Here is a 14592-nt window from a genome sequence, read left to right on the forward strand (position 1 = left end):
AGTAATGTGTGCTTGCCAGGGCATTGACTGTAGGGGACCATCCATCTGAACAGGGCATAGAGTCCTTGCAGAAGCTGCATTTTTTAAACCCTGGCACATTGCAAGACCATCCCAAGGGGTGATTCAATTTAATGAAATGGGAATGGGGGAGCAAGGGGAGAGATTAATTTTCCTAAGGGAAGAACCTGGATGACCTTTTACGTAACTTATGTTCATTTTTGTCCATCTTCAGCAGAAGACAGCTGAAAAGGAATTGAGGGGGTTGGGACATGTCCATGCCAACAGATTCTGACATCTCCACAATACACCAACTGTGCATTCATGTCCCAGCCAGCTCTGCTGCCAAAGACCTCTGATCGATGGCACTGGGATGCACCGTCACCTGGAGTGGAGCACCCACAAAGACATCACTAGAAGAATTTACATTTTGTTAGTCCCTAGGAATTTCAAGCATCAATCAGAACCACAGTATATTAAACATTATAAAAACCCTGGGGGTAGGAGAAGAGAGAGACAAACCCTGCCCCAGAGGGCTTATAAGACAAAAGGCAACCACTGGAAATAGATCAACGAGGAAGTACGTTGCAAGACTCAGAAAATATTGCCCAGCAACAGGCATAATCAGCAGTCAATTTTTTTTCATAAAGACAAGACAAAGGATAATTTTAAGAAGAGTTTTGAAGGAAGGTAATTAATTAGCCTGATGGATGTCTACAGAGGGAAGAAATCCCAAAGCTCTGGGAAGTACTAGAAAAAGTACAAAGATGCTTGCTTGAAAATTTAATACATGATTGAGGTGTTGGTCTCCTTTTCCCTTCCTTTCCATTCATTTACTTTTGTCTTTTGTTCTGTTCTCTCTTTGGAAGGAAAAAAGCAAGCAAAACATAAATTTTAAAAAGTGGATGATGGAAGCTAGCATCATGAACTTGTTGGAGACAGAAGTTAGCCTTCTGATACTAAACAAGGGATAACAGATAAAGTGGGGTTAGGTCAGGATGAACCTTAAAAGTGCACACAAGTTGCTTATATTTGATACAGTAGAGAAAAGGGAGCCAGCCAATGGCTATATAGAGAAGGCTAATGTAGTGAAAACTACTGACTGGGAAAATTAGGCTTTATGCTGCATTCTGAATAATTACAAACAGGATAAAACTACAGTTATGAAAACCTAGAAGAATGATATTGAAGTAAACTAGGTATGTGATGATGAGAGCTTGGTGAGGATGGTCATGCAAGGCTGTATCTAAGTCTACACAATATACCACTTTTTGTGATTTGTAGTGTACATATAACTACGTGTACAGTGAAAGGCTCTCGCAGGCTGAGCCTTTTCTTGCTGCAACCACCTCAGTGCTAGAGTCTTTCTATGAGACAAATCAGGGCTACAAAAGAGCTGAAAGTCTTTTTCCACTGCCTCTCCCTGTCAGAACACTTCCCTGCTGCCTCCTCCACCCTAGCCAGAGCCCTTCCCTGTGGAAGAGGGGGGCTTTAGCAGCAGGGAAAGCCTCCAGAGGCAGGGAGCTGCCAACCCTTTCCACAGGAGGGAGGAAGGTTCAAGCATTATGGATCAGACTGCAAACTAAAAGCTTTGTATATATATTTTTGATAGGATGCAAGCTAATCTCAATATTTTAAAAGAAATATGAAAAAATGTACCTATGACAGTTCAATTAAAGCTAATATGTATCAAACAGCCAAATAAACTGTGCCATTCAAAATTTTATATATAAGTTTTGTACATCCAAACAGTGTAACCCAACTTTTTTGCAATAACAGAGTAATTTTGTCTAAGTGCTTTATCAACAATTTGAAAAAAAAAAAAAAAATAAATACAGTACCTTAGAAGAATCTGAACTTCTCATGTATGGCTCGGCACAGTGTGCAACACTTCCTTGTAGTACTTTTTCTATTCTTGCCACAAGAAATATATCAGGATGTGGACATGTGACTGAGAATATTACCTAAATATACATACATACATAAATACCCCCACACATATTACATATTTACAAATTCTTGTTTAACAATTTACACCCAATGAAAAAGCTACTTGAAATGTGTCAGATACCCCAATGCCCTTGTTCTGAATCAGAATATTATGTTATTTCTCCTTACCTGTTTAGGATATTGCAACATAGATTCATGAAGGAAATCTCGAATTCTGTGTAAGTAATCACCACTGGCATTCATCAGCTGCTGTGTTGAATTAGGTAGCATCTGCCTCACCGAGACATGGTTCAAATCAACATGGAAATCTGCTGAAATCTTCCGATTGTGTTTAATATCAAACAGTGACAATGTGACAAAAAAAGGTTCTACCTAGACATTAAGAAGTGAGAGAAAGGTTACCACCAGCATCCCCAAAAGCTTACCTGCACATTTCTTACTGACATGCAAATACAAAGGAATATGACTACTGCATTGCTGTAGATGAGTTGCCAAGAACAGACAGTATTCCTTGACCATTATGTCTATGATGCAAAACACAATGTAGAAATAAAATACTTTCATTAACAGCACATGAGGCATCTACAAAAGCTTCAAAGGATTGTGCTTTCTTTTTTTATTTTAATGGATTAATCGGCAGCAAACAAAAAAGAGCGTATTTAATTTTTTCCTAGCAGTATTTGAGATTTGTTGGACTGAATTGCATTGCCAAGTAACACCAATATTAAGAGGTTAACCACTATATAGTTGATACATAAAAATAAAGTATTTGCAGAAATAATTTACATTTGTTGTTGGTCCTTCTCCATTTTCAGCAACACAGCTTTGCAGATTGAAAGATAAATCATTACACTTCACTAGAATCCTCTTCCCAAATTTCTCTTCAAATGGCTTCACTTCTGGTTCAATTCCCGAAAAGTCAAGTTTCTTTAAAAGAACAAGGAAATGAGAAGTATTTTTCATTTTTACAAGGTAAAACATAAAAAAATTATCTTATTTTAAAACATCAAACCTGTGCATCTGGATCCAAGACAAAAAGTTTAACTCTCTCACTTTTGAATTTGATATCTGCATCTCTGGTATTCTGCCAAAAACAAGAAAAATCACAATTTAATCTTTATTATTTGAGCATTATGATAAAATGAAAGTGGTCTTAAACTCTGTTAATTATTCTGCCTTTTTAAGCAATTTAATTTTAATCCATAAGATTTGCCATCTTATTAAATCAAGTTTTTAAGTTTACTATATAATGCTAAAGTAGACATTGGAAACCATGAACTTGTGGCCAGTTTTGATCTTCTAGTCCTAATACATCACAGTACATATGTCACAAAGAAAGGCACCTTCGATGCCTTCAGTAAGTTTAGACAAAAATTACTGGCAGACTGTAGTTCTCATATAGCACTTTTCATCCTTATGTTACTTTACCAAAGGTGCATTTACACAAGCAAAAGTGCCTATGCATGTAGGTTAAAGTTCAGAATAATACTGAGGCCACTACGGAACTGAGGAAGTCACAGGTTAGCTATGTTAACAATCACAATATCATTAAAATCCGGAACTCCCAACTACCAAGCAAGCGGTTCTCCTCTACGTAAGAGGAAAAACCAAGGACACACTCTGTATAACTGAGTACGGACACTGCTCCTCTAAGTGTTGCCTCCCTAGTAGGGGATTTATGGATTTCTATTCACCAGTCCCAAAACTAGAGCAAATCAGAATAAAATAGTGTGTGACAAACAATGACAAACTCAGTTTACCTTCATTGCAAGGTACTTATATTCTACCCCCCCAACCAAAAAAAAAAAAAAGGTCAGTTGAGAAACATGCCACTTAGCGGGCAAGTGGTTGCACATAGCAGCCAAAGTACCTTTGCAGTGCAGCCAATACTTTACAATTGTAACCATCCAAAAAGGTAATGTAATCTTAATCCACATTACATTTTTTTTAAAGTATAGACCACATTTTGAGAGAGAGTATTTTGGGCACCACACCTCAGCCTCCTATTTATGACTCCATACAGAACTCCTGCCTGCAATCACACTGACAACTAGCACTGTTGCTTAAATAAATTTTCCATATAATTTTATATTTCCAACAGCCTCCATGAGACTGGGACCCAATTGTGCTAACCAAAGAGAAAAATGACAGTGCCTTCCCCAAAGAGCTTATAGTCTTAAAAAGAAAGACGTCATAACTGAGACACTGGAGGCCATGGAATCTGTGACTTCCAGATACCTCCATGACATTTTCACTTCAGCCCTGAGCAATGGGGCCCCTGGAACTCCCTGCCACTACACGTGGCGGGGACCCCCACTCCCATCAGTTCCAAACTGCTGTCCCACCAGCATTAGCAAGAAGATCCTGAGGTCCCTAGTTGTGGGAGGCCCTCCTGCCCACCTCCACAGCCGCCACTGCAGAAACCAGGCTCACTGACAACTTCAAGCCTCAGGCACAGAGAGGACACTGCAGCTCCCAGCTGCCACAGGCAGACCCCACAGTTCCAAACTACTGCCAGTTGTAGGGAGGACCCTTTGCTCTCAGCCATGATGGATGAGACCCTGCACCTCCACCACTTTTTCTTAGTTATTTTTTAATAACAGTTAGAGACAGGTCATCCATGAATTTCTGGTTATTGCTCATGACCGGTGCACAACTTCTACTAAAAGTAACCATGACAAAATGTTAGCCTTCGTCAGATGGATGAGAAGTCAAAGATGTTGCAATGGGGAACAAATGAGATAGTGTAACAAAAATTCAATGTGCACAATTCTTAGCTAACCAGAAGCAGCCGTCATAACTCTTCACCTGACTAGCCCATGTCAAATGAAATTCCTATAGGCACTACAGAAGAGGTGAGATTTGAGGAAGGACACACAGGTAAATGGATACATTTGTGGATTGTGATTATGAGTTATTTTCTCTGCATAGGATGTGTCATGAGAGAAAGTATGAAGGTATTTCTGAGAGGAGTAGATAATCAAGGCTATTATAATCAGCAAAGTATAAGGATGGTGCCCACCCTTGCACTTATATAGGCAGGATAGGAAGCACAGGACTGAACTATGAAGTGTATTAAAAGTTATGATAACACTTTTATGTCCTCCTCTCTACTGTAGCAAACACTTTTCAGGCTCGTCATGATCTAACTCCTCCCTACCTATCATTTCTTACTTTGTACCAAAAAATCAATTAATGCCTACATCACCTATGTTTCATTTTCAAATAAGAACGTTCATATTTCAGCAACCTTCTCAACAGACCCTCCATTGTTGACCCTGTGGCCCTAGACCAGATCTCTCAGAAACCCACAATAGACAGTCTTGACCTGTCCTCTGGATTAGGTCAAAAAAGCAATCAGCCAGACCAGCTCTGGCAAAGCCCTTGGGATGGACGGTATCCCTGCTGAAATTTTCAAAGTGGCAGGACCAGTGTCGTTTGAAGTCTTTCACAACATCTCGATCAGCATCTAGGAAAAAGAGGACATGCCCAAAAACTTTAAGGATGCCACAATCATGTCGCTCTTCAAGAACAAGGGCAACAAAGTTGACCGTGAAATTTACCACAGCATCACCCTTATCTGTATTGCTGGGAAGATCCTGGCTTGAGTTATCCTCAACCGTTTGATCACCAGCATCTCAGAAGAGAACCGACCAGAGGCACAGTGTGGTTTTCACCCAGGCCACAGCACCATTGACATGATCTTTGCTGTTCGTCAGGTCCAGGAAAAACGCATAGAGCAGAACTTGGATCTGTACGCTGTCTTTATAGACCTGACCAAGGCATTTGACACTGTCAACAGAGAAGCCCTGTGGATTATGCTGTCAAAACGTGGCTGCCTGAGATGATTTGTTAACCTCATACACCTGTTCCACGATGACATGACTGGTTCTGTTCTTTCAAATGGCGAATCCTCAGATCCATTTGAGATATCCAATGGTGTAAAGCAAGGGTGCATGCTGGCCCCAGGGTTATTCAACCTCTTTCTCACGTGCATCCTCAACCATGCAGTTAGGGACCTGGACCATGGAGTCTACATAAAACACAGACTTGATGGGTCACTTTTCAATCTTCGTCGTCTGGATGCTAAAACCAAGACACTTGAGAGGCTCATCCTTGAAGCCCTTTTTGCTGACGACTGTGTACTAATGGCACACAAGGAAACTGATCTCCAGCTCATTGTCAACAAGTTTGCTGATGCCACTCGCCTCTTTGGTTTGACCATCAGCCAAGGAAAGACCGAGGTACTTTTCAACCTGGTCCAGGATCTGCTGCTCTCTCTCTGCTTCAATCTTTATTGAAGGAACAGAGTTAAAACCAGTAGAGGAGTTCAAGTACCTTGACAGTGTGATAGCCAATAATGGCTCCCTTGACAAGAAATCAATGCCAGAATCTGCCAGCCCAGCCGGGCACTAGGACATCTGAGAGCGCAAGTGATGAATCAGCACAATATCCGACAGTCTACTAAACTGAAAGCGTACAAGGCTGTAGTGCTGACCAGTCTCCTGTATGGCTGTGAAACCTGGGCCTTGTACAGAAAACATATAAAACTGCTGGAGCGCTTCCACACACGCAGCCTGAGGTCAATACTGCACATTTGATGGCAGTACAGAGTTACGAACCTGGAAGTCCTGAACAGAGCAGGAACCACGAGCATCAAAGCCATGATTCTGAAAGCCCAGCTTCGCTGGACAGGGCATGTCATACGAATGGAGGAGTTGAGACTCCCTAAGCAACTCCTCTACAGTGAACTCTCCCAGGGCAAAAGGAATCAAGGTAGGCCTCACAAGAGATATAAAGACTGCGTGAAGGCCAACATTGCTCATGCTGGTTTAAAACCAGATCAGCTAGAGCAGCATGTAAAAGACCAAACAGGCTGGTGTGCTCTCGTATGACATGCGTATGACAACTTTCAAGAGCAGCGATGCGTATGCCTCATTGATGCTCGTGAGAGGAAGAAAGCAACAGCAGCAGCCACACCAATAGAGCCAGGACAATTCCTTTGCCCCCACTGTGAACGCCCATGCCATTCAAAACTTGGTCTCCTCAGCCACATGCAAGTCCACAACCGATGAGCCTGTGCAAGCTCAAGACGTCATCGTCGGACATGACGGACTACCTACATTTTAAGAACAGCGCATGTGCAACCATTTGTGCCAGTTAGAAAGTTAAGTTACCCCAATCTCCAGGCTTTACCCTCAGCCCCCATATCCACCTCCCTATCCCCAAGTTTTAATCCCCATCCTGAAAACCCGCCACCTCCCATTCCCAGGCTTAACCCCTCTCAGCCCCAAACTGCCCATCTCCCATTCCCAGGTTTAAGCCCCCTCAGCCCCAAACCATCCTCCATCCCCAGGTTTAACTCCTCTCAGGCCCAAACACACCCGCACATCCCCAGCCTCAGCTGCCCTCTCCCAACCTGCCCACTGAGCTGGGATCTTACTTGCCCACCGGCTGCTCACACCCTGCACGTGCTCTGAGTCTCTCTGCCTTCCTCCTTCCCCCAACTTCTCATGCCAGAAAATGCCTTAAAAACTTTCCCAGCTGCTCTGGTGCTGGGCTCACAGAGTCCCAAGGTCGAGCTGGGCTGGGTCCTCGGGGTGCTGAGCTTGCACCAGGACACAGGTCCAGTGGCTGCCAGCAGAAGTGGGGAGGGGCTGCAGCGCGAGGAGGAGTTAGGGGGTGCTCCACTGCTTGGAAGGAGGCACAGGTCCCACGGGGAGGTTAAGCTGCACTCAGTTCCAAAGAGGCCTCCACCCACCTCTTCCTCCTTCTCAGAGGGGCTGCCTGGCTCTAGCAGAGGCAGACTCAGCTGCCCCTCTCTCCAGCTCTCCTGCTCAATTCCCCCATGGGCAGCATGGGAAGCTCCCTGCCCCATTGAAATAACAGAACTAAATTTAATTCATTTAATGGCTGGATCCCTCCAAATGCCCTGCCAGATGTTTAACCAATTTACATTTAGTTCCATTATTTCAGCGGAGGCAGGGCAGGGAGCCACAAGTGGCCCCTTAAAGAGCTGCAAGTTGACATTCCCTGACATAGAACATGGATGTCGTGTTCTCTGTCAATACCAGCATCACCTTGCCTCACAACTGCAGAAATAATACTTCACAGTCTAGGTTAATGACATATATTCTCTGATGTTTATATGTAACAGCTCCTGCCTAGACCATAGACCCTCAATCCTGCGGAAAATGAGGTCCCTTGCTCCCTCAAAGTCTGAGGCATCCAAGGAGTGAATATGAGGAGTGGAGTTGAGGACTTCTCCCAATAAACTACTCCTTTCACCCAGAGCAATACTGATGTTTTTATTCTATCAGCAGACCCATAGACCTGCAGGTGGCTCACACTATCTCAGTGCTACATTGGGCTTGATGATGCAATGCCACAGGTTCAGACAGATCTGAGTATCTCCATGTCTCAAGCAGGTTATGACCACTGCCATTTTTTTTCCAAAAACCCCTGATGGTACTGCTAGGCCTAACCACACTACTGCAAATTGATAGTTTGTTATAACCACCAACCACCACAGGAAGCTTCTACGGCCACTGAAGGTAAAAACACACATCCTTTATGTTGAGGGCAGCGTACAGCCTCTAGGATCCAGGGAGCAGATAATGGAGGCCAGAGGGACTATATCTAACTTCATCTTCTTCAGATACTTATTTCAATCCTCGCAGGTCCTGAAAGGCCTTGGACATAGACAGCATCATGAAGTGCTGAGTGCCCCTCCCACTCCTCAGAGTAAGAGACAGGTACTTAAGTGGGCTCTAGAACCTACCTGATAAGCCCCTATGATACCATTCGGTGAAAAACTTCTAGCACCACTCCACGCAGTGAGCACACGCACTTAACATGAAATGGACATGAGCAAGCACTTTAATAATGTTTCTTTGCTATGAAACTGAGAAAACAGTTGACAAATACTAAAATGCTGGTGTGCTGAGACCACATATCATGCTGACCAATACTGTCCCTTTGTTTCCCTGCCTTCCATTTGTTGTGTTTTGTCTTAGACTAAGTTCTTTGAGATAGGGGCTTTTTTAAATTCTGTATTTGTACAGACCCTAGCATAATGGGGTCCTGGTCCATTACTGAGGTCCCTAAACACTACAATAACATAAGCAGCAGCATTTTAATAGGCTTACATGAAACAGAAGAGTCTAATGCATTCCCTACTAATAGAAAAGATGAAATAGGGAGTACTCTGAGGAAAAGATGAAGAACTCAATTCTGAGAATATCATGCGTAAGTGGATGGCCTGACACAACAAAAATATCAAAGATATTCCATTATGTTGCATCGATAAAGTAGATTGGAGAGTCCATCATAAAGACAGTAGTCAAAATCATGTTCGCAGATGAGACTATCCCCACAAAAAAGATTTAGAGGGAAAAGAGCAAAAGGAGCAGAAGATGAAGTACAAGGAATTTACGACCCCAAAAGAACAGAAGGTAGGAGGGAAGCCAAAAGAGGATGGAAACAAAATCCAGGCATGAAAGAATTTCAAGTGGAGAAGTATGGTCAAGTGTGTCAAAGGCAACCAAGTAGGTCAAGAAGGGTAAAGTCATTTAAATTAAGCCAATTTAAACTACCAACTTTAATAATTATTTAAATAAACAAGCAGAAACACTGATTTAAATAATCAACTACAAGTATGCTTTGCATTAGTAATTTTTAGTTATTTTCTTAAAGAAAAGTTGACTCATTGATGGTTTAATATTTTTATATTTAAGATATTTTACAGGTTGAACCTCTCTAGCACAGCAACATTCGTAATCTGGTATGATTTTAGTTAGCTGGATGACCACTTATGGATGAGAAGACATTTCCCATGGTCCTATAGGCTGCATTTAAATTTAGTCCAGCTGCTGGAAGCATGATGCAAATGAGGTTCCGCTGGCAAAAACCCCCTCTGTCACCAGCCCCTTATGGGTGGGGGGGGGGGGAAGAGAATCAGGAATAAGGGTGCTGTCAGATGGGGGTTTTGCTGGCAGAACCACCTCTACATGGCTCATTTTCCACTGCAAATATGCAAATGAGGTGTGTAAATATGCAAATGAGCATCAATTTGCAATTTGGTGAGCTCTCATTTGCCTCATACTGCCGGTAGCCAGACTGAATCTAGATGCAGCCGTAAAGTTTGTTTACAGCCATCAGTCTTGGCTTTCAGTGTTCTGTGTGATTAGTTCTAATTTACCCCAAATGACTTCTAAGAGCCCAGTAAGCAGTGGAAGTGTTGGTGATGTTACTAGACAACTACTACTACATGACCTCCCGTGGTTGGGCAAATTCTCTCATTTGGCACCAGTCAAGTCCCGAGGGTCCAGACTAGAGAGGTTCAATCTGTTATAGTAAGTTTAGGCCTTAATAGAAATATTTAGCTTTAATTTCAAATAATTTTAATTTAAATAAATTTCATTTAATTTAAATGAAATTTTAAAAAAAATACATTTATATCCATCCTGAGGCCAGTGAAGATAAACATGCAGTTACCAGCATGGAAATTTTGCCAGAAAGTGTTCCTTACAAACCTTGGCGAAACTATAGAACGAAAGAAAATAAAAAGGTGTGTCTGTCTCCTTTGGCTCGATGTTTTCTCTCTGCTCTGTTTTTCTCAGTTGGAATTTAGGGAAGAGACAGTTCCATGAGAACAATAATCTGTATACAGACCACCAACAAATATTCTGCAGACTGTAATTTGGGAAGCTCTTTTCTATTGCCAGTGTAACAGTAAAAATATTAAGGAAAATGATCAGAAGAAAAGTAACTAATGCTGATTATCTTTCTCTATTTCATACCCAACACTCAGGAATAGGCTGTATAAACAAACTGAACTATTAGGCAGAACACACAAAAAAAGCAGTCCTGTAGCACTTGAACAAAATAATTTATTAGTGGATGAGCTTTCATGTGGCAGACCCAGTTCTTCAGATCTGGAAAATTCAGAAAAGCCCACGAAAGATCATCCACTAATAAATTATTTTGTTAGTCTTTCAAGGGCTATAGGACTGTTTTTTTGTTTTGTAAAGATACAGACTAACACAGCTACCTCTCTATGGCCGTGTCTACACTAGCCCCAAACTTTGAAATGGCCACGCAAATGGCCATTTCGAAGTTTGCTAATGAAGCGCTGAAATGCATATTCAGCGCTTCATTAGCATGCAGGCGGCCGCAGCACTTCAAAATTGACGCAGCTCACCCCCACGGGGCTCCTTTTTGAAAGAACCCCACCTACTTTGAAGTCCCTTATTCCCATCTGCTCATGGGAATAAGGGGACTTTGAAGCAGGCGGGGTCCTTTTGAAAAGGCGAGCCGCGTCAATTTTGAAGTGCCGCGGCTGCCCGCATGCTAATGAAGCGCTGAATATGCATTTCAGCGCTTCATCAGTAAACTTCGAAATGGCCATTTGCACAGCCATTTCAAAGTTTGGGGCTAGTGTAGACGTAGCCTATGACTGTTACAGATAAGCCACAAAAGGATGTATTTTGGTTGGGGAACTAGTTTCGGACTAGGGAGACCTGAGTTCTGTTTCCTGCTCTGTAACAGACCTTAAAAATATTTGTCCCTATGCCTCAGTCTCCCCATCTATAAAATGGGAAGAGTACTTAAATTGCTCAAATGAAGGATTTTTCAGTCTTTGATAGTCATGTAAAGTTTTAAATTCTATTTATCTTGACCAGAAGGAATAAACTAACATATACGAAGATCTCTAGATAGCCTAGAACGCATGGCTGTACCTTGGTTTAGACTGCTGAGGACTGTCGGCAAATGATACTCAAATTGCACAAAGCATTTGCATATCTCCTGCCGATAGTTCTGCCAGAAGAAGCTTTCCTGGCATTTGGCCTGCCCACATGGGACCAAATGTCAGGAAAACCCCCCTCTGCTGAGACAGCCTTTTTCCCTCATGGAATGAGGATGACTGGGATGTCAGCAGAATGCTCCTGGAGTGGCAGACTCCCAAAAGAAGCCTGCAGTTTAGACACAGCCCTCATGTGCAAATGTTGAAGTATGTAAGCTCTGTTAAAATATACAGTAAACCTAACACTTTCATGTTTATGCAGCTTGGCACACAATTGCAAGAGATGCATATCAGAATTTCAGATTATACATTGTGGCTTTTGAATTAAATCTCAACCTTCCTGTCCATTACATCCTGTTTAGCAATATTTCAAGTACAATGACAAAGACAATGACGGGAAGCAAAGGACTTGATGCAATGTTCTTGCTTGGTTCCAAAAACGCAGCTAAAGGAAGCCTGAGTGGTTTACTTGATGCTCCTTAACATCTTCCTTTAGAGGAAACTGTAGGGAGATCAATGTGTAAGATACACTGGTGGCAGAGGGACCCCATTACTAGGGGTGTTAATGGTTAACCATTAAGCCTCACGCTAAATGGATGAAACTTATTGGTTACAGGTATCTGCAGGGGGCTGGAGCAGTCCCCATCAGCCATAGGCATGGGGCCTGCCATGGGCAGGTGGCACTCCAGTGTGACCAGTGCAGTCCTTGTTCGCAGTGGCCCCAGACAAGCTGCATGCATGATGCCACAGGCCACCAACCCTTTCCCATTTAATTAGCTAACTGGCTAATGTTTAACCAGTTAACTAGGCAAACATGATTTTACATTCCTACCCATTATATAACTCAACATAGATGGAGGACAGAAGATCAAGACTCCCAGAGGAAATGACTGCTTAGGAGCAATCCAGCAGGTGAACTAACAAAATGGTAGAAATTATTTTGCATTTATCAGCAGCAAAAGTCTACATGCTAGAAAAAAATATTAAAGATTCACAGGGTATAATTTAATCGTTAAGAAAGTACTACACTAAGACGGAATGAGTGAGATTTTCTGAAGAAAATATTTTTGAGGGATACCTCACAAAGCAGACAAGATGCACTGCCCAAAGAAATGGTAAAAACAACATAGGAGAAAAAACAAAAACAAAAAGGTAGAGGCTAAGTAGCCACACCACACAACTCACACCAAGAAGTTCCTGGAATCAGGAAGTAGCATTTTCACCACTAAAATTAGTTTTAATAAGCAGCTGCAAAACAGACTTGAATAAAAGCAGAATCCAAAAATCATATGAAGAGCTAACTGTTCTTTAAAATTTCATATTCTAAAGTAAAAATGTTTTATTATAGCATCAACAGGTCCAGCTTTATACTCAGTATTTTAAAAAAGTTCAACTAGCGTTAACTCCAACAATGACAGATTTATTTTCGCCTACTGTTGGCTATGTTCACCTGTTACCAAACTATTGTGTGGCAACAGAATGAGACAGGCCTGATTATCCAGCTCTGCTCATCCTGAAAGACCAGACTAATTACGTTACTAACCAGGGGCACAAACTGGGTTCTAGAGAAACAGTTGTCATGGACACCTGCCAGCCCAAAGCCTCTGTCCATGACTGACCAGCCACCCTCTACCCTGAGAAAAAAAAAATATATGTATTTCCCTCATCTGCTATCCCATCTTTTTTCTCCCTACTGTGCCTGGTTTGTCTAAAACAGCAAAAAATGATTATTCTTCTCAATTTGGGGCCAGGAGAGGTAATCAGCATGTCACATCTAAATACAAGGTGAAACAGACTGTTAAACATAAAGGGTTAAAACATGTTTTAAGAGACCATTCTCTTAAAGACCATTCTATTCTCAGCAAACAGGTCTGGAGTCAAAGCTAAAAGGTGAATTACTGGTTACAGATTGTCATAATGAGACAAATCCAATGTCTTTATGCAGTCCATGACTTCTAGTGTCAAGCAACTTGACGCAGCGCTAATATACAGAGATCTAGAGGAATCCTTTCTCCAACTCTGCCTCAAAGAATTCTCTTACAACAAAGCTGATATCACGCACCTGCCATATTCTCAATGACAAGCAGAAGACAGTCATCTGATTGCACATCCCACAGTGGACAAGGCCACATATTTGATTACATTCCATTAGGGGGGGAAAAAAACCTCTGAAACGTTTAAGCTTAATTAACGGTTATCAGAGGGGTAGCTGTGTTAGTCTGTAACCACAAAAACAACAAGAAGCCCTGGGGCACCTTATAGAGTGACAGATGTTTTGGAGCATAAGCTTTTGTGGGCAAGACCCAGTTGGTCATCTATCTGATGAAGCAGGTCTTTGCCCATGAAAGCTTATGCTCCAAAACATCTGTTAGTTTATATGGTGCTACAGGACTTCCCATTGTTTTTATAATTGACAGGACTGATATACAAATCATTGAAATCCAACCACCAGATAACGATTACATTACCAAACAAAGAGGGTGCCATCATAGTCCTCAGCCATGACGACTACACCAACAAGGCCAAATGACAAATCTCCAATGCCAACTACTATAAAGAACTCAGACACCCCACTACTAAGAATTTTAAAATATCATGAAATTCTTCTGTAAGCAGCCCCAAGAGAAACTCCACAGCTGCATACCCCACAAACCAACCACAGTAACTTTGTACTTGCTTCCCAATATATATGGGCAAGGGAGCCCAGACACATACACTAGATCTGGTCACAGCACTCTTACTAATGGAATGTTGGGACTCGAACAAATCATTCTCAAACCAATCATCACATAAACAACCAGTTTCCTCAGAACACAGTAGATCTCCTCTAGAAACTCCAC

The 14592-nt window shown here is 42.0% G+C and overlaps 1 protein-coding gene across 5 annotated transcripts in view; it reads right to left on the minus strand.

Moving 5' to 3' along the window:
* The window catches only part of DOCK9 (dedicator of cytokinesis 9), a 278961-nt gene that overhangs the window by 139792 nt on the left and 124577 nt on the right, over positions 1–14592 (minus strand). For all 5 annotated transcript variants that reach the window (XM_074989534.1, XM_074989526.1, XM_074989505.1 and 2 more), the window contains exons 10-13: positions 2960–3031; positions 2734–2874; positions 2116–2319; positions 1839–1961 (exon numbers count right to left, since the gene is read on the minus strand). In XM_074989534.1, coding sequence (XP_074845635.1) covers positions 1839–1961; positions 2116–2319; positions 2734–2874; positions 2960–3031 — 540 coding nt within the window. The remainder of the gene's footprint in view (positions 1–1838; positions 1962–2115; positions 2320–2733; positions 2875–2959; positions 3032–14592) is intronic.

This window comes from Carettochelys insculpta, chromosome 1, assembly GCF_033958435.1.
Source record: "Carettochelys insculpta isolate YL-2023 chromosome 1, ASM3395843v1, whole genome shotgun sequence".
Lineage (NCBI taxonomy): Eukaryota > Metazoa > Chordata > Testudines > Carettochelyidae > Carettochelys > Carettochelys insculpta.